The 26,056-nt window shown below is 40.4% G+C and overlaps 1 protein-coding gene across 2 annotated transcripts; it reads left to right on the top strand.

Moving 5' to 3' along the window:
* Positions 1 to 2,657: 2,657 nt before the first annotated feature.
* Positions 2,658 to 25,944, top strand: SLC39A6 (solute carrier family 39 member 6). Of its 2 annotated transcripts, none has more exons than XM_075744637.1 (10): positions 2,658 to 2,776; positions 3,974 to 4,724; positions 6,009 to 6,189; positions 6,453 to 6,622; positions 7,859 to 8,071; positions 9,638 to 9,707; positions 11,000 to 11,380; positions 18,684 to 18,764; positions 20,731 to 20,921; positions 21,688 to 25,944. In XM_075744637.1, the coding sequence occupies exons 2-10, from the start codon at positions 4,005 to 4,007 to the stop codon at positions 21,838 to 21,840; spliced, it is 2,160 nt and encodes a 719-aa protein (XP_075600752.1). In that variant the 5' UTR covers positions 2,658 to 2,776; positions 3,974 to 4,004; the 3' UTR covers positions 21,841 to 25,944. The 2 variants fall into 2 exon arrangements, with proteins under 2 accessions (XP_075600752.1, XP_075600753.1); XM_075744638.1 differs by lacking the exon at positions 2,658 to 2,776 and adding an exon at positions 3,298 to 3,440.
* Positions 25,945 to 26,056: the final 112 nt, after the last annotated feature.

Below are 26,056 nucleotides of genomic sequence, written 5' to 3' on the forward strand. Positions count from 1 at the left end.
AACCCAGAGTCCTCAGCCACTCCTCACAGGGCATTCCTTCCAGCACTTTCACCAGCTTTGTTGCCCTCCTCTGGACACATTCAAGGACCTTCACATCCTTCCTTAATTGTGGAGCCCAGAACTGCACACAGCACTCAAGGTGAGGCCATGTTACTGGAAAGCGGCAAAATAATTCACTCTCTAAGACTTATTTTGAAGTTTTAGAAAGCAGGCATTCTTTATTGCAGCGCTGGGAGCACGGGGAATAACTCCACCTAACATGCACACCCAAAAGACAAAACTAGCAAGTATTTATACTACGTTAATATACATATTCAGTATATTTCCGAGTAGTGCTTATCACATTCATGGATTTTCCGGGAACTCGTTAGCATATGCTAATGTCTTTTGCGAATGTTTGTTGGCACCTCCAGGTGGTCCTCAGGGGTCTTCAGACTCAGTCCTGGTATCACATATACCTTATCCCTCAAGGCTGGTTTTGTGATCACCTTGTAACTTTCTTATCTTTGCACATCTGTTCTTCCAAGGCCGAGCTGTTTAAAACGAGATTGTTCCAGAGCTTCTTATCTTACAACTGATTATTTTCTAAGTTACAATGGTTTCCCTTTTGTTTGGTTACATCTATTGAGCAATGGCTCTAATTGCTCTGATCTTAATATTTCAATATTCACAGGTATCAGCCACACCAACGCTGAATACAGCGGGATAATCACCTCCTTTGACAGGCTGGTTATGCTGTGTTTACGCACCCCAGGATGCAGTCTGCCATCTTGGCTGCCAAGGCACACTGCTGGCTCCTGTTGAACTGCTGTTGACCAGCACCCCCAGATCCCTTCCTGCAGGGCTGCTCTCAAGCCACTCCTCTCCCAGTTCATACTTGTGTCCAGCATTACTCCATCCTAGGGGCAGAATCTGGCATTTGGATTTGTCAAATTTCATCCCGTTAATCTGCAAGGCATCTTGTCCCTCAGGAAAGTCAACAGCACCTCCCAGTTTGGTGTCACCAGCAAACTTGCTAATGGTGCATTCAACTCCTGCATCCAGATAGCTGATGAATATATTGAACAGCACTGGCCCTAGAATTGGGCCCTGAGAAACACTGCTGGAGACCGGTTGCCAGCCAGATGTAGCCTCAAAATATTCTAGAAACATCATAAGCACTGAAGAACACAAAATATAACCGAAATTACTGAAAGCAAGAACTGTAACAGACCCAAACTGTAAAGTTCTTGATTTATAAATACATGGTGACCACATGCTCAGATTACTAGGAGTTTTTCCACTGACTTCAATAACTGACAAATTGTTTGTAAACAGGTCTAAACTGAAATGCTGTGACTACAGCCAAGATTTGTAAGAAAAAGATACAAGTCAACTACCCTGGCAGTTAGCACTCCCCGAGGTGTTTGTGCAGCTAAGCACAGCACAAAAGGATCTAATGGTCTTGCTGTGCAGCTTCCAAATAATTGTTTCTTTTGTTAAAACCTCTTTTTTTCTGAGCTGGAAAAGAATTTGTTGATGTGAGAATGAGCCACTAAAGAGAGACAGGAGCACAGTAGAAGGTCCTGGAGATTCTTACGTGAGGACTTGTTAGCATTGTTGTTGAAGGATGTATGTTTATAAATGTTTTGTTACTTAAGAAATGATTGCTCCGTACACATGTTAATGGGAAAACCCCAAAGCTCAATTTGCAGCTTGCTGAAAATTTGCAGCCATTCAGCAGCCATAACTAGTAATACTGTTTTTTTTTCCCCCCAGATATAATTTGAAGCATTTTGAATAACAGAACACATTAATAAAACTAAGGACGTTGCTACATTAAAATATATCTTTAGGACTTAAAAATGTAGTACCATCAAATATGCAATTGCTAACTAGTTGCTCAGTATGCTGTTGGAGAGAGGAAACTTTTGGAACAACAACAGAAGGAATTGCTGCTTTGGGGACTTCTTTATGATGGTGAGGTGCTGTTAACAAAAGGATTACTGGAGATTTTTAAGAAATAACACGGGAGTTTTGCATGTGGTTACACCTGTCCAGAAACTGTGTGGTAACAGCTCTGTAGCTTAAAACAAGTACTTTTGTAACTCTCGGAGTTTTCATTTATTTTATTCAACGTGTAACGTTTCTAACCGCAGAGCTGTTCTCGACGGCGCGTTGAGAGGCAAGGGGACGCAGAACTTCCCGCGCTTTCCGAAGCTGTCAGAAGCAGCAGCTTAGAGGGGCCGCGGCAGAGCAGTTCTCAGCATGACGCTCCGGGCCCCCTTCGCTGCCCACTTCCTGATCACCGCCTCCCTTCAGCCCGTGACGTCGGGCTCGTGCAACACGTTTGTGAGGGAACCCGGCAACAACGGCTACCCAGGGCGCGCGGGGAGACCGGAGCCGCCCCAACAGACAGCCCCTCGCTGCTCCCAAACCGGTAAGATTTAAAGCGCCGACCCTGGCACAGACCCGGCAGAGCAATCCAAGATATTTTTTTGTCGCAGCAGTGAAGGGGGTGACGTCATTTCCTAATTGCTCCCACTTCACGGGCGCCGGGCGCGGCTCCCGGCGGCGTCGAAACCTCCCGCGCGCTCCGACGCCTCGCGCGCTCCGCCGCCCCCCACGTGACAACCTCCCCACTTCCCCATTGGTCGCCGAAGAAACGTTTGACGTCTGGCCGTACCCGGAAGAGAAAAGGAAGGGGGCGGGGCTCTGTTAGCACGCGCGCGTGGGCAGTGGCGGCGGGGGAAGGGTTCGGCGGTGCCCGTCCCGTCCCGTCCCGTCAGCAGGCGAGGTAACCTCCTCCCGCGGCGGCGGGCAGGCCGCGGGGGCAGCGGCGGGGCGGGCGTGTCCGTATCTCACGGTTGGGCTGGGGCCGGCAGCCGCGTGGCGGTGGGGCGGGGCGGGCCGGGCCGGCGGAGCCGCCGCCGCCGCCGGGTGAGGCGTGGCCGGGCGGGCCGCTACATCGCTCCGGCTCCGCGCTCGTCCCCGTCGTGCGCGGGGCACAGGCGGCGCGGGAAGCGCCGGGGCCGCTCCTCCCGCCCCGTGCTCGCCGGTAGCCCCGCGGGCCGGGCCCGGCCGCAGCCTCGGCGCCCTGTGGAGCGCGGGTCCCTGGGGACGCCGCCTCCCGCCCGTCCGGTCTGCAGCGGGGACCGCGGGCACTCGTGCTGCTGCGGGTCCCGGCGGCGGTGCCGGGCTTTTAAGGCAGATTATATTCTTGCTGAAACCTATCAAGTTTTCCGTATCGCGGTGCGTTCTCTGTGGCTCCTGAAAAGGGGCTGAGGCAGCCCGCCGGCGTAGTCCCGCGCGCAGCCGAAATACCGGTTACTTCATAGCCTTGCTGGAGCGCTCATGGGATGAAGTACGTAAACTTCAGGCTTGTGAACGCTCGGCCCACAGCGGTGGTGTGTCTGCCTGCCTGCTGAAAGGAGCTGCACGACAGCAGTCTTAAAGCACAGGTAGGATGTGACAGCATAAAACCTAATTTCTGCGGAGCGCTGGCTTGCCAAGAGCTCTGGGAAATCCAGTGATGGAAGACTTGGAGTTTTGATTTTTAAGCAGGAACATGTAATTTACAATACTTATTCCTTGCTAAGAGTGAAATTATAAGGCTTCTTTTAAGCTCAAGGAAAGCCTAATCTAGAACTTGGTGCACCCTTGAGGGTGCTCTCATTGTTTAACTTGCATTAGAAAACTGATTCAGGCCAAGCTAAACAAAGGTAAGCTTACACCTCGGGGGTGTTTACAGCCGGTGACCTCACTGTGGTGTGCAGCCTCATCTCCTGTTAGCCTGCGGCCATGCATCTGGGAAAAATGCCTAATGTGTAAGCAATGTAAATGACTCTTCTCTTACTGCATTGATTCTTTGAATGGGGTTTGTTTTGGTTTGATGTGGTTGGGTTTTTTTTTTGTTTAAGCAAATTAGGAACGTCTGTTACAGAGGAAGATGTGATCAGTTTTATGCAAACTTAAAATTTTCTTATTTTTTTAGATTTCTTTTTCACTGCTAAAAAGAAACTGCAATGGAGAGTACAGTATTGGTCACTTTCCTTGTATCATTTTCCATACTGCTGTGTGAAAGTTATCATCGTGGAGTGGAGACAGCTACTGTTGTGCATACATTAGAGAGGACTTTTCCAGAAAAGGCGGCTGGCATTAATTTTGACTTGGCAGGATTAATACAGAGGTTTCACCTCCAAGAACTTTTTCATCGTTATGGAGAAAACAACTCTCTGTCAATTGAAGGGTTTAGAAAGCTGCTCCAGAACATAGGTATAGATAAAATTAAAAGGATTAAAATAGATCATGATCATGACCATGATCATCACCTTCATCACAATCATGTTTTGTTGAGTAAAAACTCAGAGAAGACTGTTCGCCCAAGCCACGAATCTGATGCTAACAAAGAGCACAGGAACAGTCACTCAAAGGAACCTCATAAAGTGGAGAATGTAGAACATCAGCAGAACTTTGTACGCAGCAAGAGCACAGTTAATGAAATAACGGCACCTATCGTCGCTGCGCCCACAGATGGCCACTCTGAATTACAGAATGTGCAAGCTGGACAAGTCAAGACAGTTGCTCGTTTAAGTCTGACCAGCTCTAGTGCTGTTAATGTCACAGGTGGCAGCAATGCAAGCTGGCTTGCTAACAGCAAAGCAAATGAATCTCATACTTCTCCCAAGGAATCAGAAAGAGGAAGTTACCTATATTCTAAATTGAAACCCCAAAATACTCAGGAGGTGAGACTGATTCTTTTGTATTCTTGGGAACCCAGATCCACCGGGAATGTTGTTATGGCTTATTTGTTGAAGTGCTTATCAGTTTACTGGGTATATGCTTTGTAGGGTAAGAGTACTTGTAGCAAAACACACACAAAGAACTTTCCTTGAAACTTAACATGTTCCTTCAAAATGTTATGTTCACAAGCTGAGAGGAAAACATATATGCAGTCTAGTTATTTTTTATTTTTCCTAAAAAGAAATATGTACCGTATTAAGTATAAACATACACTTGGTTTTATATATCTGTTATTTATGTGTTTTTAAATATTACTAAAAATGAAAACCACTTCAAATTTAAAACTTGCTGGTTTGCCTCAAAGCCAGGATCTGTCTTGTTTTCCTACTAATGTGGCAAAAGTTAAAAAAAAAAAAAATCTAGTTAAAATACTGTCATTCTTATCGAAGCTGCCTCACAAGTGTTAGATAACCCTATGGCAGATGGTGTAGAACTGCTGGGAAGTCACTGGCACCTTCGTCCTTCAACCTCCTCCTTCCTCATCTTCTTTAAGATTATATGTAGACACCACCTGTAAAAAAGATTGCTGCAAAATTTTATCTATAAAATAGTAAAAATTAGTGTGGTTAAAGTCTATATTTATGTTGTAGACAGTTTTCTTACCTGATAAGATAGTTTTCCGTTAAAGGCTTTAAAAAGCAACTGTCTCTCAGGGGTCTTAATGTATGCCGCCATGCCAGGTAATTCAGAGTGGGTATTGTGTAGCGTGTGATCGTAGGTGGTGAATTCACAAGTTGTTACTGTGTTCTGCACAGTCAGAGCAGAAGTACTACTGTTGTTAAAACCCAGTGAGACTGTAGGTCATACAGTGAGGAACTCTTTACTGGAGGAAGCGTATGCAGAATATGTTCAAGACTTTCCACAGTAATCACTTCTATAAAAAGCTATTTAACCTTGTCACTATTTCCTTATACGGCCTCTAAAACCTAGTGAGAAGTGTTAGGCTTTTTCTATTTGCACAGCAAAGCAGCTGACCCCCTTGTGCTGAGAATAAGAGATAATTATACATCATCTACCAGAACTCCCAAACTAGCTTGCTGGGCCAGAAGGGGAGTGGAGGTATAGTTCTTACTAAATTGGTCTGTTACCAGTTTTTAATTACCATTGATATAGCTGTGTTCATGTGGTGCCACTGCATTTCAATTAAAACGGGATGTGCAGTCCTCTTGAGATACATCATGCTGTTTTGGTTCTGGTTAAATTTTAATACATGTGTCTTTCCACAGTGCTCCAGTGCGTCAAAACTGATGCAGTCCCATGGAATAGGCACTCAGGTATTGTTGACTGCTACGGAATTTAGTTACCTCTGTCCAGCCCTTATTAATCAGATTGATGGCAAATACTGCATAGTTCATGCAACTAGTGAAAAAGCTGAAACTCCTCCAAAAGGTTACTCTCTGCAAATAGGTAGGTTGTTTTTTAAACATGAAATAAAAGCTTACTGGAAGCCATTTTATGTTGGTTATAAATTTGAGAAACATATTTCAAAGTTTAAAGAAATTTGTAATTTTCTTTTGGCACTTGACCATGTGAATAGAGAAATCTTTGTGGTGTACCAGTTGTTAATATCCGATTAACTGAATGTCAGGAGTGTTTGGTAACAGGAATTTTAAGCAAACAGAATCTCATACAGCTGTTATTTATTCTTGTTACTCTCTTTTTTTTAACAGCTTGGATTGGTGGCTTTATATCCATTTCCGTCATCAGTTTTCTGTCCTTATTGGGTGTTATATTGGTACCACTGATGAATCGTGTATTTTTCAAATTTCTTCTAAGTTTTCTTGTGGCATTGGCTGTGGGGACTTTGAGTGGAGATGCTTTCTTACACCTCCTTCCACACGTAAGTATTAATTACTGTTTCATACTTTATCTCAAAGCAGAGAATTTGACACCTGTCTGTAGTTCTTACTGATAATTTGAATCCCTATTAATTAATACCTATTTGGTGAGTCATTGCTCAACCTTGTAAGGTAGATTATTTCACAGAAAGGTTTCACATTTTCAATTGTTTGCATTATTTATTTCATAGTCCTTACAGTGTAAGAACTTCACACCATTAGCCCTCAATCTGTGTTCTTAGTTGTATGTGCTGCCAAATCACTCATTGTTCCTTGCATGCAAGAATTTTGTGTTAAATGTTTTTAGTCACTTAGTGCAATGCCGCCGCTTTATTTTCTTTTTCCGGTTTCATGAACTTTATAGATAGTGAAAATTGCTCCCTGTACACTTTAAATGTGGAATAGATAATCCACTGTTTTCTTCTATCAGCCACTTGTGTTGATTGCTTAGCCGTTGTAATTTTTTGATCAAAATCGATCATTTCTGAAGTCCTGGAAAAATATTACTTGATAGATATTGCTATTATGTAATATAGACAATGAAATTGGAATATGATTACTAAATTTCTACCTTTCCTGAAGCTCTTAAGCAGATGTTCCCCCTGCCTTGCCATCCCAAAAGGTAATGTTCCAGCTTTCAGATAAGATGGATAAAGAGGACTGGAGATCCTGTGGTGGTTTCTGAGCCCTGCCTGTAATTCACGGGGTTCTTTTTTCTTTCAGTTAATTTTGCATTTGCTATGTGAGGTTGTGTAAATCTAAATGTGTGTGGGTGAGGTGTCCTAGTTTTTTGACTCCGAACATATCGGTAGCCATTGAGGAGGGGATGCATGTCAGACTTCCTTCAAAGAAGGAAATTACTGTTATGTTCCCTGTAGAAAAAGATGTTTGATGTCTATGAGCTGTCTTAAATGGGAAAGTAATTGATGTGCTAGCTGTGACTACTACTTAAAATGCGGTTTCCTTGACAGTGCCAGGAGTTTTTGTGGGGGCAGTTGTACATCTTGTATTGAGCAGTACACATGTAGCTGCAGTGACAGGATGAGTACTAGGCCTGCTCTCAGTCCTTGCAGTGTTTCTTCCTATCAACAGATTTCTTTATAATTGAGTTTGTATCCAGAGCATTTATGCCATGAAAATTGTTAAGTCTTGACTCCAGACTTGAGGAGAAGAATGTGAGGAATACTTACTATGTTATGTTATCAGTTCTCTTGAATATAATGACTTTCTCCCCTTAGTCTCATGGAAACCATCACCATCACCACGAAAAACCTCTGCTTGAACAAAACAAAGGCTCTACGTTCAAACATCTTGTTTTTCAAAGCATAGAGGAGAGTGCTTACCTGGATTCTACGTGGAAGGGACTTACAGCACTTGGAGGCTTGTATTTCATGTTTCTAGTGGAGCACTTGATCACTTTAATAAAGCAGTTTAAAGACAAGAAGAAAAAGGTAGAGAAACTATTATTTTAAAGCTATATTGTATTGCATGATAATTTCTGAATATACTTACAAAAACTTTTGAGTATCATATATCTGTCTAGATTTAATAGTGATTGCTGGCTTGATTAGTGTTATAATTTCATTTATGTTAGTGACGTGAATACTTTTAAACTACATGATAACTTTTTTGCGTGGTCCTGTTATGGAAAACCTCTGAGCTGTTTCCTTAACCAGACATAGTACAGGCTTGACACCACAGTGAATTGTTTAATTAGCAAACATCCGACTGTACCCTTTGTTTTAACAGTGATTTAAGAAGTTACTGTTCACTGTTGACTTCGTCTTGATTTCTCAAGGCTTTTATATAACTGACTGAACTGTTTTTATCATTATTTTAATTCTCATACTGAATGAAATAAGATGGCCTTGTACAGTTACTGTGCTGTTGTTGAGGGGGGCACTTGCACAAACTAGGTAAGGGTGGCATATGTGCTTACATAAATAAGCATCCAACTACACTGTTGAAAGGGACTTCATTAGATACCGTTCAACGTGGAAGTACAGTCTGCCAAGCTTCTCCTCTCCCCCAAGACAGCTTTCACATTACTATGCCATTTTCTATGTGGAACGTAGATAACAACTGAATTTTGGCAGGTCATAAATGTTGGTAACTTGCCAATTATTGGTAACTATTCTTTAAAGACTGGTATAGCCAGGAATAAACAATGATGTCAAAGTTGACTCAGTAAAAGCTGGTGGTATCTTAAGCTTTGCTTGAAGAAAGTTAATAAACTACTAATTACTTAGCTTAAAAATCACTAATTTCTAGGCTACCACAATGACTGATGATATCTGGTTTTATTGTTAAGCTGGTTATTAAGGCAGCGGTTTCAGAGCGGATGTCGTGTAAGCTGTTTGACTTTGGTCATGGAGGTTGTGTTGGTGAGGTTTATACTGAAGCTAAACTAACTGTGAGCGACAGGATCACTTTCCCTATCTCTAGTTAAATTTATTTGCCAAGAGAGGACATGAAGAGTTCCAAGCAAAGCAAGTATTTTAATGTCCTTCTCTCAGCCATTGGGGATAGATTTCCTGTTAGACTAATTATGCCCTTCTAGATGCTGAGTTACAGATTGTAAATTGTTGTGATACAAATGTTGGTGAGCAATGATTGGAGATTTTACATGGTTTTCCTTCAGTACACTGAAAAAAAAGCGTTATACTGACATTACAATGAAAAAGAATTAGTGGAATAATCTTTACTCAGCATTTTTATGTGTTTTGCATCTCAGATGAACTCCTCTGCTTATTCTTCATGCAAAAATGTGGGGTATTTATGTGGGGGGGTTGGTTTTGGTTTTTTCTTTTTTTTTTATTTCTGTGGAGCCTGAGGAACTTTTTGTCATCTTACTGTACTTAGCTGAATTTCTGTGTTCCTCTTCTGTGGTCTTTATATGGCTTCCATGTTGTCCTCTTTATGTACAGGCAGCATAAATGTTGTGAATATAATGTTGCTCATGTATATCCTGAAAAATAAGTAAAATATAACCACAGTATTTTTTTTTTTGGAATAAGAAAAAGAATGAAGATGATGGAGAAAGTAAGAAGTTTTCAACGAATGAAGAAAAGTTAGATACAGATGATCGTAAGTCTCAGTAATATTGCACAGTTGTTATTTTGTGGCAGTGCTGTTGAAAAAACACCTGACTGACGGCAGTTCATAGATCTGCTTCTTACTGTAGGTTGGATCACTACCTACCTGAATTCTCAAAAGAAAACCTGTCTGTACGTTGATATGTAGAGGACTACCTCTGTTTGTTGCTTTCCTTGAAAAGTGATCGATAGGTTGGAAGTAGTGAATTCACAGTTTTGAAACTTTAAGCCTTTTTGTTCCAAATTTAACAGCAGAAGTTGAAATCGTTCTGTGAAGCTCTTCTGGCTATGCCTGTTGCAAATACAGCTGTACCTTCTGGCTTCTACACTTTTTAGACTGTTGGATGTTATATGCGTGATCCATTATTTACCATTCTGTATATCTTAAGTCTGGGTTCTGTTAGTTTGAGTATTTATTTATAAGGTTGATAATCTAAAATCTTAGAGGTTAGTTGAAGTATTTGGAGTGCAAATGATCATGTGTCCCCAAGACAAGGCAGTAAGCCAAAACTTGTTAGCTCTTGTAGCTGAAAGAGGTGTTCAGTTTTTCAGAATAATAGTATAACTAATGAAAGAGTTGTTGGTAATACAGAAAAAACTGTATTTGTTCACTTAATTACAGGGAAAGAACTTACCAAATTTTAGCAGTTAGTTAAAATAACTAACCTTAGTGTGCCACTAATGCTTATATGAGGATGTTTCATGGTCTGTGTTGATGACTTTATTTCTGAGTGTTTATTTTTCAGATGTTCAAACTTAAGCTCCTGCATTTATAAGAAATACAGGAGTTTCCAAAATTATCTATAATGTAACCCTCTTCTGCATTCTTATTCTTCATCCCTGAGATGAATAAATGGCATATGCTTTCCAGACACTTTGTCTTTCTGAAGCAGTTGAACTAATAGCCTTCATTCTGCCAAACTGGGACGTAGTCTTATGCTGTTGTCTTTAAATTGCACTGGGTCTGAAATTAAAAGCTTTTTTACCTTTTAGGAGGCATTTGTGGCCGTTATATAGGGCTACTTCAGTAGAACGGGACAGAAACTACAAATTTTTTTCTTATTTTGAACTATTGGGAATTATCTCAGAAATCTGATTAAAGAAAAATAAGTTGTGGAAACCCTTGGGAAAAAAAATTCTGGTACAAGAAGCTGGGGTATCAGTCTCAACTTCTAAACTTACTAGTTTCTTTTTTTACTGCATCACTTGTTCAACTTTATTGCATCTTTGCTTCCTAGGTGATTTTAGAAATGTGTAATAGTATATTCTGGGTTTTTCTAACAGGGCCTGAGGGGTATCTAGGGACAGACTCTCAAGAGCCATCGCCCTTCATTTCTCAGCAGCCAATTGTACAAGAAGAAGAAGAAGAAGTGATGATAGCTCATTCTCGTCAAGAGGAGATTGACAATGAATATGTTTCCAGGGGCTGTAGAAACAAATGTCATTCTCACTTACATGATACTCTAGGACAGACAGATCATCTTAGTCATCATCACCATGACTACCATCATATTCTACATCACCATCATCATCAGAACCATCATCCCCACAGTCACAGTCAGCGCTACTCGCGTGAAGAACTGAAGGATGCAGGAATAGCAACTCTGGCATGGATGGTGATTATGGGAGATGGACTACACAATTTTAGCGATGGCCTAGCAATTGGTAAGTGTTAGCTTGGATACTGTGCCTTTGTTATATGCAAGGACAACAAAGTTTTCTTCCTTTCACTTATGCCTATCTCTTACCTCACTTATCTCTTTATTAGGAATATAAATAATTAATGGTGGATCTCTGAAGCCTAAACTTTTATCTGATAGCAGCTCTGAATGAATGAGAAAAATCTCCAGTTTAACAACCTGGACATCAGTGACAAATAATACAGAAATTATGTGCTTACAGCTATGTTTCTTTAGGAAATCTATAAACTTTGCTTGTTTTCCTACTTTTAACAAAATTAAAGCTAACAATTTTCAAAACTAAAGCTAGGCTTATTAAACAGTATTTAGGACGTAGAGCTGACTTTGTATTTCAATTATTTGTTCTATTTTTTTTTTATTTAAGGTAAACTTGTCCTTTTGGTCACATATAAAGTAACTGTTTTTTCCACTTCAGTCAGGCCACTAGTATCATTGGCTACTTTATTTCTTTTTCTCTTCCATCCTCACTTGTTATGCAGCATGGTCAGGTTCTGTATTTTGCACATCTGCTTTGCCTATACTGGGCCCTGGTTATACACATCATGTATAAGCTTCCCCAGAGCATTGGTGAACAGGGAGATGGGACCCTGGTTTCAATCTGCTTTAGCCTGAAGATTACCCAAATGGATTAGACAATATATATGTGTGATTTTTGTGCTGTGGGAGGTAGGCACGCATTTATTTTTACTGTAAAATGAATTTGGTCCAAGGCATTGTCTTCTCTAAGGTGCTCTTTATGCTTTTGCATAGCAGTCCCATCACATTCACATTCTCAGATCTTACCATCCACTGAAGAGCAGCATTGCAGTTCTTCCTTGTGCTTGTACCAACCTTCCAGAGAAAGTGTCTGCTAGTTTTGGCATCCTAGGAATGTGTGAGTAGGGTATTAATTAATAAGATATTAGTTAGCTATTACCTCTCAGAAATATGATTCATGGAGAAGATACCAATAAAGTCACTATATGTTGCTTTTATGCAGGTTTTTGGATTAAGAGTGCATATCAAAGGAGTGAATGTAGCATAAGTAGATTCCTTCAGATGCTCAGTGTGCTGTGCTCAGTCTCTCTTCTTGGAAAAGTATTTAAAAAAAAAAAAAGTCTTAAACACCAGTCATAGTCTACTCAAAATCCTGTTCTTAAGGTTGAGTATAATATTCCTTTTTTTTTTCTTAATTTAAACCAGTATAAACAGTTATTTTACATGTAGTCAGAATGCTTATCTTCTCCTTTTTTTGTTCACATCCATATTTTTTCCTTACATGTTGTAGTTGTTCAGTCTTTTTTGACAATGTTTCAGTGAAAATATTTCTTTATCACAAAAATAACAGATTAAATATTATATTTTGGACTTCTGGCTGGGAGGTTAGGTTTGGGAACTCCCTTACTTTTTCTACAGGAGAGCTAGACTCCAGGTATTCTAAATTTAAAAGGTTACAGTAAGTTATAGAAAATGAAGTCAAATCAGTAATCCTCGGTTCTTATGCTAGGCTTTCATAATCTTGACTGTAGTATTTAAGACTAATCTTTACAGGTATTGGATTCATTTCCACCTTGTATAGCATACTGGGGTCAGTTCAGCAGTATCAGTCTTTCTGTAAATTTTATTGTAGAAACAAGTTCATTCTTGTTTGGGCAGAAAACGCAATAATAACTATTTTCTCACAGCAGTATTTACGTTGTTCAGATTCAGTCAATTCAAAGTGTAATGTGAAAAGAGACCTTCTGATTTAATATCATTTTTGATAAAAGTTGAAGCATGGAATGTAAATTTCTGAGCAGATCAGTAGTGAAAATGTGGTAGAAGAAAGATATGCATACAAATGACATGCAGAATCAGTTACCTCTTAGCATTAGGGAGATTTGACTTTATAGTTATGAAGGGAAAAGTATGAGGAAGGTTAATAAAGGCTTGTTGAACAAATGAGAGCAATAGCTTTTAGAAGTCCTGCTGTGTAGCTTGTTCAGGCTAATGGAAATGTGGGTTTCCTTCAGTTCTGGATGTGCTAAAAGTATTATGGAAAAACATTGATTTGATGATGTGAAAATGCCAATATTACTTGTATAGTATTTTACCTGTATTTAAATGAAGATGTGAATGTTGCTGTGAAGATGGCTTTAGCCAGAATAACCTTTCACTTTAGTTCATTTCATGTGATTTGTTATTCGTACTCCCATTAGTTACTTTTTTCCTCAAATCTGTTGTGCTAATTATGTAGGAATAAAATTTTAAAGTACTTATTTTTCTGTTGAAGTATGGAACAGTTGCATCTGACTAATTTGTACAAAATGATCTGTGATTTGAACTTTTCTGTGTGTAGCTTCAACTAAGTAACTAAAATGCAGAACACTATTTTTACTATAATCTTGCATATATATTTTTTCTTTAGCTCTTTTTTTGAGAAAAGTGATGTCTTAAAAGTTTATTTTAAGATACCATGACACTATTGAATCAACTTCTCAAGAGGGGATAATACCAGATATATTAATGTAGTTTTCCATTTGTTAATGTTTCAAGATGTCTTTTTAGCAGTGAAAACTAAAAACAGATATTCCCGTTATTTAAGCCTGTACTGTGGTTGCTATGTATCTGTACAGCACACAGCCATATCAGCGACCTAGGTACTTTGCGAAGCAGTCAGGTTTTGTTTGGCTTGCCTTTGTGGTCCCAAAATTAGACTTACCATGTGTGATTAAGCTGGATCCTTGTATTTTTAGTTTTCCTTTAATAAGTGCTAAGACTTGGAAAACATTGTCTAGAGACAATAATATAGGGGAACTTGTAGATTGTTGAGGATTGCAGGCATGGGAGATAACCTTCTGCCTTCCTTTGGTTATCTGGTCTCTTCAGAAACTGAAGCCTGATTGAATGCTGATGAATCCTCTTGTCTTAGTAGGAGAGAACTGTAGCTCTCCTGTCTGTCTCTCAAAATCTGACTCCAAAACTATAAAGCAATGTTTGGAGGGGGGGGAAACAGACTGATACCTGGAAAACATGGTTAGTGTTCACTAATAACCTCTCTTGCTAGTCAAGCAGCAGTAACTCCTGTCACTTACCTGTTAATTACTGTGTAGGCTCCTATCACCGAATGTGTTGGAGTGCAGTGGAAAACATCCCTGCTGAAGGCTTAAGTTAAAATAGCTTTTGTCTTGCACACTGAATTGGACTTCACAAATAATGGAAATGGGTGACTTCTGGAGGTCATCTAGTTGAACCCTCTGCTTAAAATGGCTCTTGGGAACACTGGATCAGATCAGTCATGGCTTTGCATAGCCAAGCCTTGGAATCTCCCCATCCGTGGAGGTTTTCATGATATCTGTGGCTGACCTCTTCTAGTGTTGCACTACTGTCTCTTAATAAAGTAAGTTTTATTTATGTCCAGCCCGAAGCTCCCAAGTTGTGATTTGCAGCCTCTCCCCCTGTTGTGTCAAATGTCACTACTTGGAAGAGTTAGGCTCCTTCTTATTTGTGACAGCACTAAAGGTACTTGTAAGCCACTGTTAGACCACCCCTTAGTCTGATGGAGAAGGGGGTTAAATATATCTAGCTTCTTCAAGCTTTTAAGCCTTACGCTGTAGACCTCTGATCATCTTGTTGATCTCTGGATGGTATTCATATCCATCTTGAACTGGCACACTCCAAAGTGGACAGGGAATCCCAGGAACAGCCTCACCAGTGCTGAGCAGAGGGAGATAAGAATTTAGGAGAAGCAAGGCCAGGAGATTAAGACTACAGTTTGTGTTTCACTGTACTTGCAATGAGAGCACCTGTTGGCTCATATTCAACTTGTCCATCATAATCCTCATGTCCTTTTTAGGAAGGCTTCTATTTCAACCAGTCAGTTCCTACCTTGTAATAATGCATGAGGTTATTCTGCCCCATGCACAGAACTTCTCACTTTTCTTCTTTGAACTTCCTAAGATTTCTGTTGGCCTAGTCTTCAAGTTTACTATGGTCTTTCTCATCTAAAGCTCTAGTGCTGGATGTGTCAACTCAGCCCTTACTTTTTTCCCCCCTGCCCCTCAACTCAGTGTCACCTGCAAATTTGCTGCTGGTGCAGTCTGTTTCATCCAGATCATAGAATCATTTAGGTTGGAAAGGACCTTTAAGATTGAGTCCAACCATTAACCTAACAGTGACAAGTCCACCACTAAACCACGTCCTTAAGTGCCACATCTGTATGTCTTTTAAATACCTTCAGGTATAGTGACCATTTCCCCGGGCAGCCTGTTCTAGTACTTGACAACCCTTTCAGTGAAGAAATTTTTCCTAATATCCAGTCTAAACCTCCTCTGGTGCAACTTGAGGCCAGTGAAGATACTGAAGAAAATGGGTCACAGTATTTGTCCTGGTGAACTCTACTTGTAGCTAGCCAGTCATCAAGCCCAGCCTTGTTAGCCCAACAGTCCAGCCAATGTGCAGTCATCTAACTGTCAAGCCTGTATTTCCTTTGCTCCCAGATGAGACTGCTGTAGGAGATAGTGTCAGAAATCCTACTGAAGTCAGTTATCCTAGTGAAGTCAGTTCTCTTATATTCACTGCTGTTGCCATCTCTATAGGCAGTTATTTCCCCAATACTATCTATTTTCTACCATCTGTTTTCCATAGATGATAGACTGTAGCCTTGCAGTCACATCAGTGAACTCTGTCAGCACCCTTGGGTGAGTCCCATCCTGGGATGCAGCTGAGTGTTTCTATTTTTTTCCTAAGTATATCTAAACTGTTGTTTCTCTGCTGTTCACTGTCCCTTTCTGGAATGGTGCTGGGATCTGGGATCTGGCTTTGTCTATGAAGGCGGTGCTAGTGCTTCAGCCTCTTTATGTCTACTGCTTGGTTCCCTTCCCCATCCATCCACAAAACCGATTTTTTCCTGAACTTTGTTTTTCAGCTGGCATTCCTATAGAACTGTTTCTTACTATCCTTGGTGTGTTTTTTAGTCTTAGCTCCAGCTGAGCTTTGGTCTTACTTCTTTTTGTTCTACTGCTTTTATCTTCCTTGTTGCCAATTTTTGTTTCTACTTCTTGTGTGATTCCTTTTTCAGTCTTAATTCATTAAGACACACTGCTTAGCAGGGCATCTTCTGTTGGAAGTCCTGGTGTTCCTGCACAGAGTAGTTCATTGCTGCACTCTGTTAAGTGTGATTTACAAATCAGCCATGTCCTCTGGGCACTTTTTCCCCTTTGACTGATTCCCCGGGTATTCTGCCCTGCAATTTCTTAAATAAATCAAAGTCATCTTCATTAAAATTTAGAGTCCTAATTTTGCTTCTTCCTTTCCCAGCCTCCTTTCTGTATCCTGAACTCAGTTACCTTGTGCTCAGTGAAGCTCAAGATGCCATTTTTTGCTGTATTGGCCATCAGCTCTTCCTTGCTTGTGAGCAGTGGGTCAAGTAGAACTCCAATCCTGGCTGGCTCTTCTATTATTTGTATCAGGAAACCATCACCAACACAATTAAGGAACATCCTGGATTGTGTACCCAGTGCTGTTACCTTCTCAGCTGAAAACTCTCATATGAATGATGATGTCTTGCATGGTTGTTCACAGGTAGCTTTATCCACCACCTTTTGTTGGTTGGGTGATTTGTAACCATCTTCTTGGTGTTAACTCTGATCTTGACCAAGGGACTCAGTAGGCACAAGAAACTGCATTCATATGTAGTTTTATTCTGGAGCTCTGTGCAGTCAAGGAATTCTTATGTAGATAGGCAAAAAAAAAAAGTGACTTGTATTCTGACTTTTCTAGGCAGTCTGTATCTATCCATAACAGGCTGAATGAGCTTCGGTGGTGGTTCCATAGCATCATCAAGGCAGGATCTGGGCAAGCAATGGACTTCCCTGGGCAGTAGCTCTGGTGGGCAGATCTGCCTCTGCCCTCCATCCTGCATGGGAGGCAGTTGCCTGTCACTATCACCATCCTTTCTTTTTGTATTGCTGGCCCTAATCTGATGTACTGAACGAAAGTTCTGGGCTGGGCAGAACGCATTTATCCTCACATTGCTGCCAGGGTCATGACCATGTTCTGTAGATTAGCAGCTGCAAGTGGGGATGGAGGGTTCGTCCTGTTGCCAGGCTTCACTGTTGTCAAATTTTACCCATCTGGGAGTTCGTATTTCCTGTTCCAGCACTGCTTTGGTCCTGTCTTCCTCTTTAGTCTGAAGAGGCTTGCGTCTGTAGAACCTCTTCCGAAGACCCTCTCAATCACCTGTATATTATCCCTCATCCAAAGATGCCTGCTCACTACTTCTGCATCCCCTTCATGGGGTACTACAGCGTGCACCTCAGAGGTAAGGTTGCTGTCACTGCAGGGAGGAGCATCCACCATTTCTTGCAGATGAAGACCTGGCTAGCAGTGTCCACCCTCGGGAGTTACATCTGGGTAGAGGCTACTGGAGTGCTGAGGGTGGTGACCCCAGCAGACAGAGGGCATTGTCTCCTGTGGTCTCATAGCCATTGTAGCTCTCCCAGGAGTACTGCTCACAGAGAGTCTTTTGCATGCCCACTACTGCGACACGGTCTTGCGCCTCTTTGCTTATTGGCGTCGCTTTGCTGACACGCTCCTGGTAGCAGTTGAAGAGGAAGCTGGACGTGGTTGTGCTGTGCCCTTTGGTGAGTCTCTCCATGCAGCTGGGGACCTCCCATGCTGTGTGAGAGCTGTGGTTCAGCTCTTCAGCCCTGCTGCGTGCTGCTTCCTCCTCAGCTGCTGTCAAATAAGAAAAATAGCAAGCAACAGGAGTGGAGAAAACAGGAAAGATGAGGACTGTTGGACTAGTTCGAGGAGATTTTGGGGGGGTTTTCCCCCACACTTAAAGTATGATAGTTCACTTACATGCAAGCTACCTCGAATTCATGATCTTTCACTACTGATTTCACATGACTACGTAGGCTCTCTTACTCTTGGACTGGCTTCCCTTTTTCCAGTGCCTGACTCCCAGAGGCAGTTGAGCTGCCACTTTCCCTTTGTATCCTTAAAGTGTCTTTTCTGACAATATTTTCTTTATTGCAGGTTTTTTGGGAGGGTTGCGTTGTTGAAAGGTATTGGGCTTAATTCAGAAATAAGATAGTGAAATTTAATTAGAGGATTCTATGTTGCTTCTGATTATGAAACTTATGAATCATAAACAACTGTTCAGTTAAAGTTTAAATGCTTCCACAAGCATAAGAAAAATTTGAGTGAAACTAATATGTCCTAATTTGATGCAATCATATGCAACAATACTTCTGGACTTGATGTCTGAATATGCAGTAATGTGGGTTTTTTCTCTCTCTTCACAGGAGCAGCCTTTACTGAAGGGTTATCTAGTGGTTTAAGCACTTCTGTGGCTGTATTTTGCCATGAATTACCTCATGAGCTAGGTAAGACCCCAATATTTCTGTATGCTGCAGGTATGGGTACTTACAGGTATGCTTTGGAGGATTATAAATGATTTTATTCTGTGGCACAATAAAATTTGATTAGAAAACTTGATCTGTGTCAGATTGTCTACTCAGGAGTACTTGAAACTTATTTAAAGATTTTTATTACTTAATCTACCTTTAAACATTCTAAATACTTCAGCTACTTTGTTTAAAACTGTGTGTGTCACTTACAACTTGTTCTGTATAGTTCAATTGTAGTTTTTATTCTCCTTAGCAACATAAATGGTGAATTGCAGGAGAATGCATGCCAAAATTTGATTTTCTCACATCTCTGTTTAATTTTATTCTTGTGTTTGTGCTGTTAAAAGGAAGGTCACAATTAGTTTAACTCCTTTCCACATAACATTTGCTGCTTTTTCATTAAGTCTTGCAAAGAACTGCTGTAGCTCTAAATTAAACTCATAACTACTTAAAAATCTTTCCTAGAAATAGCTTGTCTTTCAAGCTCAAGTGATTTTAAATTCATTGCTGTAACTTCCCATGGGAACACACATGTCTTACCTTGTAAATTTAGCATTTGGCCCTTTTGCAGGGCAGCTTGTGAGAACAGGACGTAGCTGCTTAGTTTCACTCTGAACGAAGCTGATCTTTCCAGTTGCCAAATCATTTTGAATGTGCAACTGGTATTTCTTAGCTGTCATGGCCACAATCATACCTGGTGTACAGAATGAGGAAAGAACAGTTTGCTTGCATTTTTTTAAGGTTTAATTCCCTAGAAAGTAGAATGTTCGATTTCATTTAATGGAGCTTGTAAACCAGTATGTGTATACATCAAACCATTTGTTGAATAGTGTGATGTATTTGTCTGTACAATAATGTTACACAGAAATACATTACTGTGGAGAAAATACACCTGGGTTTGACATAGGAGGAATTGAGTTTTGTTCATCTTAATATAAATTCCACAGGAATCATGGAACTTATATTAATTACATGTACTAAAGATTGTTAGTACAAATATACAAAATAAATTTATGTTACGAATCTGATAATTTGATTTAAATATTCTTTTAGTTTTGGAAGCAAGGAAAAAATCTTTAAAAATTTAAATCATGCCACTTTAATCAGCACAGAAAACTTGATAGAAAAACCTCCTTTAACAAGGACATGAAATGGCATAGGAATACTGAAACAAATGGGACTAGCTGAAGTTAGCTGGAGATAAAATTGGATCATTCTCTTGCTAATGCTAACCAATGTTTATAACATACCAGTTCATCTTAATTGCAATATCTTGTGGAAAAAGCTGTTGTAACAAATTGCCCAACTCAGCTTTGAAGATTGCTTTTGTTTATTTTAACTAGAGATAACTTACATTTTTATATAGAATCCATTTTATTTCCAAATAATAAGCTTATATTTCACTTGTTTTAGATGTAATTTATCTAAACAACAACAAAAAATCTATTCTGAATTATGGAAAACCTGTTTCTGGCTGGCAGTCTTACCTTCAAGTGAAAATAAGGTGTTAAGGATCATCTACAGATATTAATCAATTATTTCCAAAGACTTAAAGTACAAAGAGCAGTTACAGGATAATGGAATCATCACCATTGCTTTATGCAATTAAGTGGGAATATTTTATTTTAGAAGCTTCTTTAGAAGGCTCATGCATATCAGGTACTGCAGTATTTTACAGTGTTGGTTTAAATACAAACTACACTAAAAGTTGCTTCTTCTAAAAATCCCAAGACTTTAAGGCTATAAACTTACAATGTTTGCTGCTGTGTTGTTCTTCATGTGTGCTTTTTCTGTCCCTCCGTGATTTCTGATTTTATGAGGGGAAAAAAATAAGGCAGACGACAGTATAAAAATAGGTTTGTAATCTTGTAAGAGGAGAACTCATGAGTGCTACAGTAGTTACCTGAGGATGAAAACTTCTGTGTGTTTTTCCCTGTTGTAGGAGATTTCGCTGTACTTCTAAAAGCTGGTATGACTGTCAAGCAAGCTGTGCTCTATAATGCTCTGTCAGCTATGCTGGCCTATCTGGGAATGGCAACCGGGATTCTTATCGGTCATTATGCAGACAATGTTTCAATGTGGATATTTGCACTTACTGCTGGCTTGTTCATGTATGTGGCTCTTGTGGATATGGTAAGTGGCTAGACCTGCTTGAATTTATATAGCATAGTTTAAGAATTAGTGCTAATTATATTTTGATCTGAAAATAAATTCTTCCATCTTTTCTCCCTCAATTAAGATTTTCGGTGCTTGAAGGTGCTGATGAGTACGCAGTGCAAGTGCTCAGTTAAATGGAAGATTGTTTTTATTTGGATTACTGTAGGAACAGAGATTATTTCTCCCTTAGTTGTTAAACAGAGGCAGTTACTGGCAGAAGTAGAGGAACAAATTTGCTTCTGACAACGGCTAGCATAGCAGATAAGCCAGTAAGACTGCAAGTTGTGCAATATCAGCATCACCAAATGTGCTTTGGCTTTTACACTGTCATTACTGCTTCTTGGGATGAAGGCAGAATTGTATTAAAACCTATACTGTACCTCAGAAGTATGTTTGTACAGAAGTACAAAGTATTTGGTGCATGTTCATGAAAGCTTAAGTGTCTTAAGAATAAAATTTTTATGGCTTGATTAAATCACTTGGTAAATAAGCCAGCCATTTACTCAGGATATGATTAAGACATCAGCATAATTATAATGAAAACAGTAATTAGAACATTACAGATTCTGTCTTTAAATACGACAGTAGACTCTGATGTTGTTTGTGTTGAGTGACACCTAATTCGAGGAGCAGTATTAATGCAGTCAACAGGAAGGAGTAAGACTGATACCTTATGATTGAAGAACTGGGTTTCAAGTAACTGTTTATTTTGAAGGCATTTAACACTTTCTTGTTTGTTCAGGTGCCTGAAATGCTCCACAATGATGCCAGTGATCATGGATGTAGCCGCTGGGGATACTTCCTGTTACAGAACGCTGGCATTCTGTTGGGTTTTGGGATAATGCTGCTCATCTCTGTATTCGAACATAAGATTGTATTCAGCATAAACCTGTAATCCTGGTTGCCAGGAAGAGAGCTTGGTGTTAAATTATAAGTGGTAGGTTTTCTCTATTAAATTCCCTAATGGAGAGGTACATTTGATATAGACTAGGTATTTTTATTGGTGTGCTCCTTTGTTGGTGTGTCCTTCCCTCCCTTCTCCCATGGTAGAAATGAACACTGCAAGGTTTTTTTCACTTAGGATTTAGCATTGCATACGGTACTGTGGAAAGTGGTACTTAGTAAAATATGGTGAAAGTGCCAAATCTGTTAAAGGAGTATTGCCTGGGGGGTTAGGGTGGGTTTTTTTTAGTAAATTTATTCACTGTATGTGACTACATGTAACATGGCAGTTTTTTACTTCAATGGTTTTGTTGGTTTAAAGAAATAAAATGACAGTGGTTTTTATTTTAGCACAATCAAAATCAGTGGATACAAAGCACAGTGAACAGTGTAAAACAAGACAGACATGTAATGGGTGTAGCATGTGTTTATATTGGTAGAAACTCATCTCTTCTGTATCCACCTGGTTTACATGGAGTGGCAGATGAGTCCACTCCATCCTTTTTGTGGTGGTTCTTCTCTCAATAGCTTGTGGATTCTTGGTGTCTTACTCCAGTTGGTTTCTAGTCCAAATTCTTGTGAAATCCCATTTTAAGTGTTTGCACCAAATGTTTTACCTGTTTCATCCCTTCTGGTGCAAGTTGCTCTTCACTGATTTCTCAAATCAGCAGCAGAAGTACAGCTATGAAATTCTAAAAGCATTGCTCTAGCTCTAGTATATGTCAATTCCATCTAAAAGACTTTAAGTAGTGCTATATCCCACTTACGCTGCCAAATGGCAAAGGTATATTAAAGTGTGTTTGATATCAAAGGGAGGAGTGCTACAGCCTGCAACAAAAAGTCACTTATTACAACAGCTTTAAGTATTGATTTACTTTGGGAAATGAACAGGGTAGGAGAGCTGACTACTTCTAGTTCAGTGTGGTTGCACATGATAAACATATGCTTGCAAAATGGTTACATTCTTTGCAACAACTAAAGCTGAGGAATCCAAAATAGTGAAATTTCTTTGACAGCATATGTAGGAAAGCAGCATATTAAGGGTAATTATAAGTCTATATGGAAGTATGTAGTTTGAGCTTGCAGTCTTAATATTTTAACCATCCTGAAAGCAACTGAAGAAGGATGAAAAAGACAATGGCAAAAATAAATAATTCTGCATTTGCAGGAAAAGGGAACATTAGAGAATTTCTGTATAATAAGTAACAGAATTATGCTACTTTAGCTAGCTTTAAAAGTCCCAGAAATAAACCAATCAGAACTTATTTCTGATTCAACTATACTGCTCCTTCAAATCATCACCTGAATAAAAAGCTTGAATAAAGGGGAAGTGTTTGATAATACCATGTCTGACAGGTTAAAACAGTCTGGCTTATGTTGGTCTGTCATAAAATGAAAGCCAAAACTACTGTATCACCTCAGAAACAGATGGTTGGAATAAATTGAGAGGTTTGTGCCTAGGCTTGGGGTGTTTTTACTAGTTAAGAAGTGGAGATCACAGTAGTTTCTGCAGCCAGTGGAATATTAGCTTTTCTTCCTCCTTCAGTCTTTCCTCAGGTCAACTGAGATTTGATCTTTGTCCCACAGTGATGAAATCCTGTTCCTTGCCTCCTTTGCAGTCAGGGGGTAGAGAAAGGTTTATTTACTTCCTTCAGCTCTGCTAATGCATCCTGTGCTGGGGTCTTACCAGCTCCCCCAGATCTGCACGTGTATGAACCCGTCTCTCTTTGCTTGGTCAGCAGTTGTTTGGAGAACAGCAGCCTTCTCTTGGGAGCACTCATTTTCCTCTCCCTGACTTACTTTCCATCACTAGAAACTACTCTGGTGCTGGGCATGCATCTCTAATGAGAACACTGACAAATATTGGTAGGTACGTTCCTTCCCTTCATCAAGCACTTTATATTTTGTGTTTCTTTTACTCTATGCTGTTGTTGCATTTTGATTAAGCCTCTGGGGTTTTGTTAGAAGCACACCTCTGAACCAAGGGCAGGTGCAGTCTGCCAGAGGAGTTCTTCAGTTGAGGTGCAGAAGAGTCATGTCATGGTACAGTGATCTGCTATGTTCTCATAGCATCTCCTTGATCATCCATCCTGTGCTCTTTTTCTTACAGCAGTTGTATTCTAACATTCCCAAGCTTGAATTGGTAGTATCTGTGAGGATGACGAAAAATGGATATATATGCTTTTGTATCTTCCGTGCTTTTAAACTGTTAGTTCATTTGAACTGTCTCTTAACAGTAACTTCTGTTTTGTTTCCAGATTATCTTAATTCTTATGGCACTCTGCCCTTACCGGTGCTATGACTGTTTCCTGACTTTGTAGCCAAAACTATGGCTAAAACCCAGCTGCTGATCTTCATCTTTCCTTTGCTTGAATACCAGAATCTTTGGCTCATCGGAAGCTGTGAAGTTGCTGGTGTGTGCATGTCACTGCTTGCTTTAGAAAAACAAAAAGTTCAAGCCCACCCCAACACAACCTGTCAAAACTGACTTTTTCATGCCTTGACTACTGCATTTTCCTGTACTGACCTCCCATCTTGGCAGTTCCACTTCTGCTTTTCCTCTGGAAGTCTCTTCCTGCTGTCCCTCTGTTACGGTTGAACATGCCGCCCTTCGGAGGATAACCCATCCAGTTTAAATGAGTCTCATCCTTGTTGGGGGGAACGGTGCTGGTCACCCCTGGAGCCAATGTACCTCAGTCTGTGCTCCTGTACTGCTCCTTGGGAGCAAGGTGCAGTCCTGGGCAAAAACCCCTCTGTATGGCTTCGCCCCCCCTTCCCTGCAAACCTCTCATCACAGCTCTGCTTAGCAGTGGTCTGGTAAACCACTGTAAATTCGGTGGGCTTTAGCTCATGGCTCTTGCACCTTCTGTCCCCCACCCTCAGCCCTTCCAGAAATCTCTTTGGTCATGAGGGATTTCAGGCTTGGATGGGTCCCAACTCAGTTCACTTTGAATTTTTTACTAGTGGTTTCTGTTAGCCTGCAGCCTTGAGGTGCTTGTTCAGCCAGGCTTCTCTTGCCCACGTGGATTTTTAAGAACGGTGACTAAATGACGGAGGTAAATCAAGTTTCATTCAGTTCTTGGCTGGCTTTTGATGTAATCAACTGACATTAAAATACCTGCATATCAAAATACAATGCTGATGTAACAGTGAAAAATAAATTGCCTTCAGAGCTTGTGGGCAGAAATGGCTCAGTAAGCTACCTGTAAGCATATCCCACCCAGCCAGTGCTCTTCTTAAATCTTTGATGGAGATGTCCATGGCAGACAGCTGTCCAAACTAGTCATTGAGAGGGCCAGAGAATGAAACCTGCCGTAGGTTTGTACCAGCAAGATGTCAACAGGTTGGCCTTTTGTTATTTGGGGGGGGGGGGTTTCTTGGGTGTGGTTTTGTGTTTTTTTTTGTCAGCCCTATAAAGTAGAACCTGCATCTGTTGCAGTGTACTCGCATTGAAAATACTCCAGGTTTGGCAAACTGATGGGGTAGAGCCTTTACATGGCCCTTTGTTTCTATGCATATATTTTTCAGCAGCAGTTTTGTAACGTGCCTGGCTGTTCCAGCTGATAAACGGAAGTGAGTCTGTTTTGTGTATCTGTACCTTAATTAATTTTCTATGCTGTTACACCTGCCTTATTTAGTGCCTGTACAGGTAAAACAGAGTAGGCAAATGATGCTGGAATCAAAGTTACGTTCTTTGTAATATGTTCTTATGGTTCTGGCCCATATTTGTACAGAAAAGGGGTCATGTGAAGTTACTGTGTCAAAACCGTGGCCCGGCCCCTGGGGTTCAGGTTTCTGGGCTCCTTTGTGGTCAAATGGGTGATGGGAACCAGCCGAATTATGTTTGTTTGAAGTGCAGTCAAGGCTAAAATGTAATTCACAGTGGAATTTTTCTGTGGAAAAGCTGGGTCGTTCTGTATGCCATAAGCAAGAAACAAGATGTTTTCATGAAATGTGGTTTTTTTTTATTTAAAAAGACTTTTTTTGGTACCTATAATGATCGCTGTAGCTATTACTGTATTGCTGTGTGCTAGAGAAAATAAACCACTGAACCAAATGCTGGGTTTTTGAGTGTTTTTTCTCACGGGTGGAGTTTTTGTCCATTACATCTTTCATTTCCCTTCTCAGGAAAAAAGAAAAATGTAAAACTGTATTTCTGTACATTTAGT

This window comes from Balearica regulorum, chromosome 2, assembly GCF_011004875.1.
Source record: "Balearica regulorum gibbericeps isolate bBalReg1 chromosome 2, bBalReg1.pri, whole genome shotgun sequence".
Classification (NCBI taxonomy): domain Eukaryota; kingdom Metazoa; phylum Chordata; class Aves; order Gruiformes; family Gruidae; genus Balearica; species Balearica regulorum.

Coding starts and splice junctions, on each gene's coding strand:
- SLC39A6 (XM_075744637.1), top strand. CDS start 4,005: ATGGAGAGTACAGTATTGGTCACTTTCCTTGTATCATTTTCCATACTG. Junction 4,725..6,008: donor AACCCCAAAATACTCAGGAG/GTGAGACTGATT, acceptor GTCTTTCCACAG/TGCTCCAGTGCGTCAAAACT. Junction 18,765..20,730: donor TGAATTACCTCATGAGCTAG/GTAAGACCCCAA, acceptor TCCCTGTTGTAG/GAGATTTCGCTGTACTTCTA.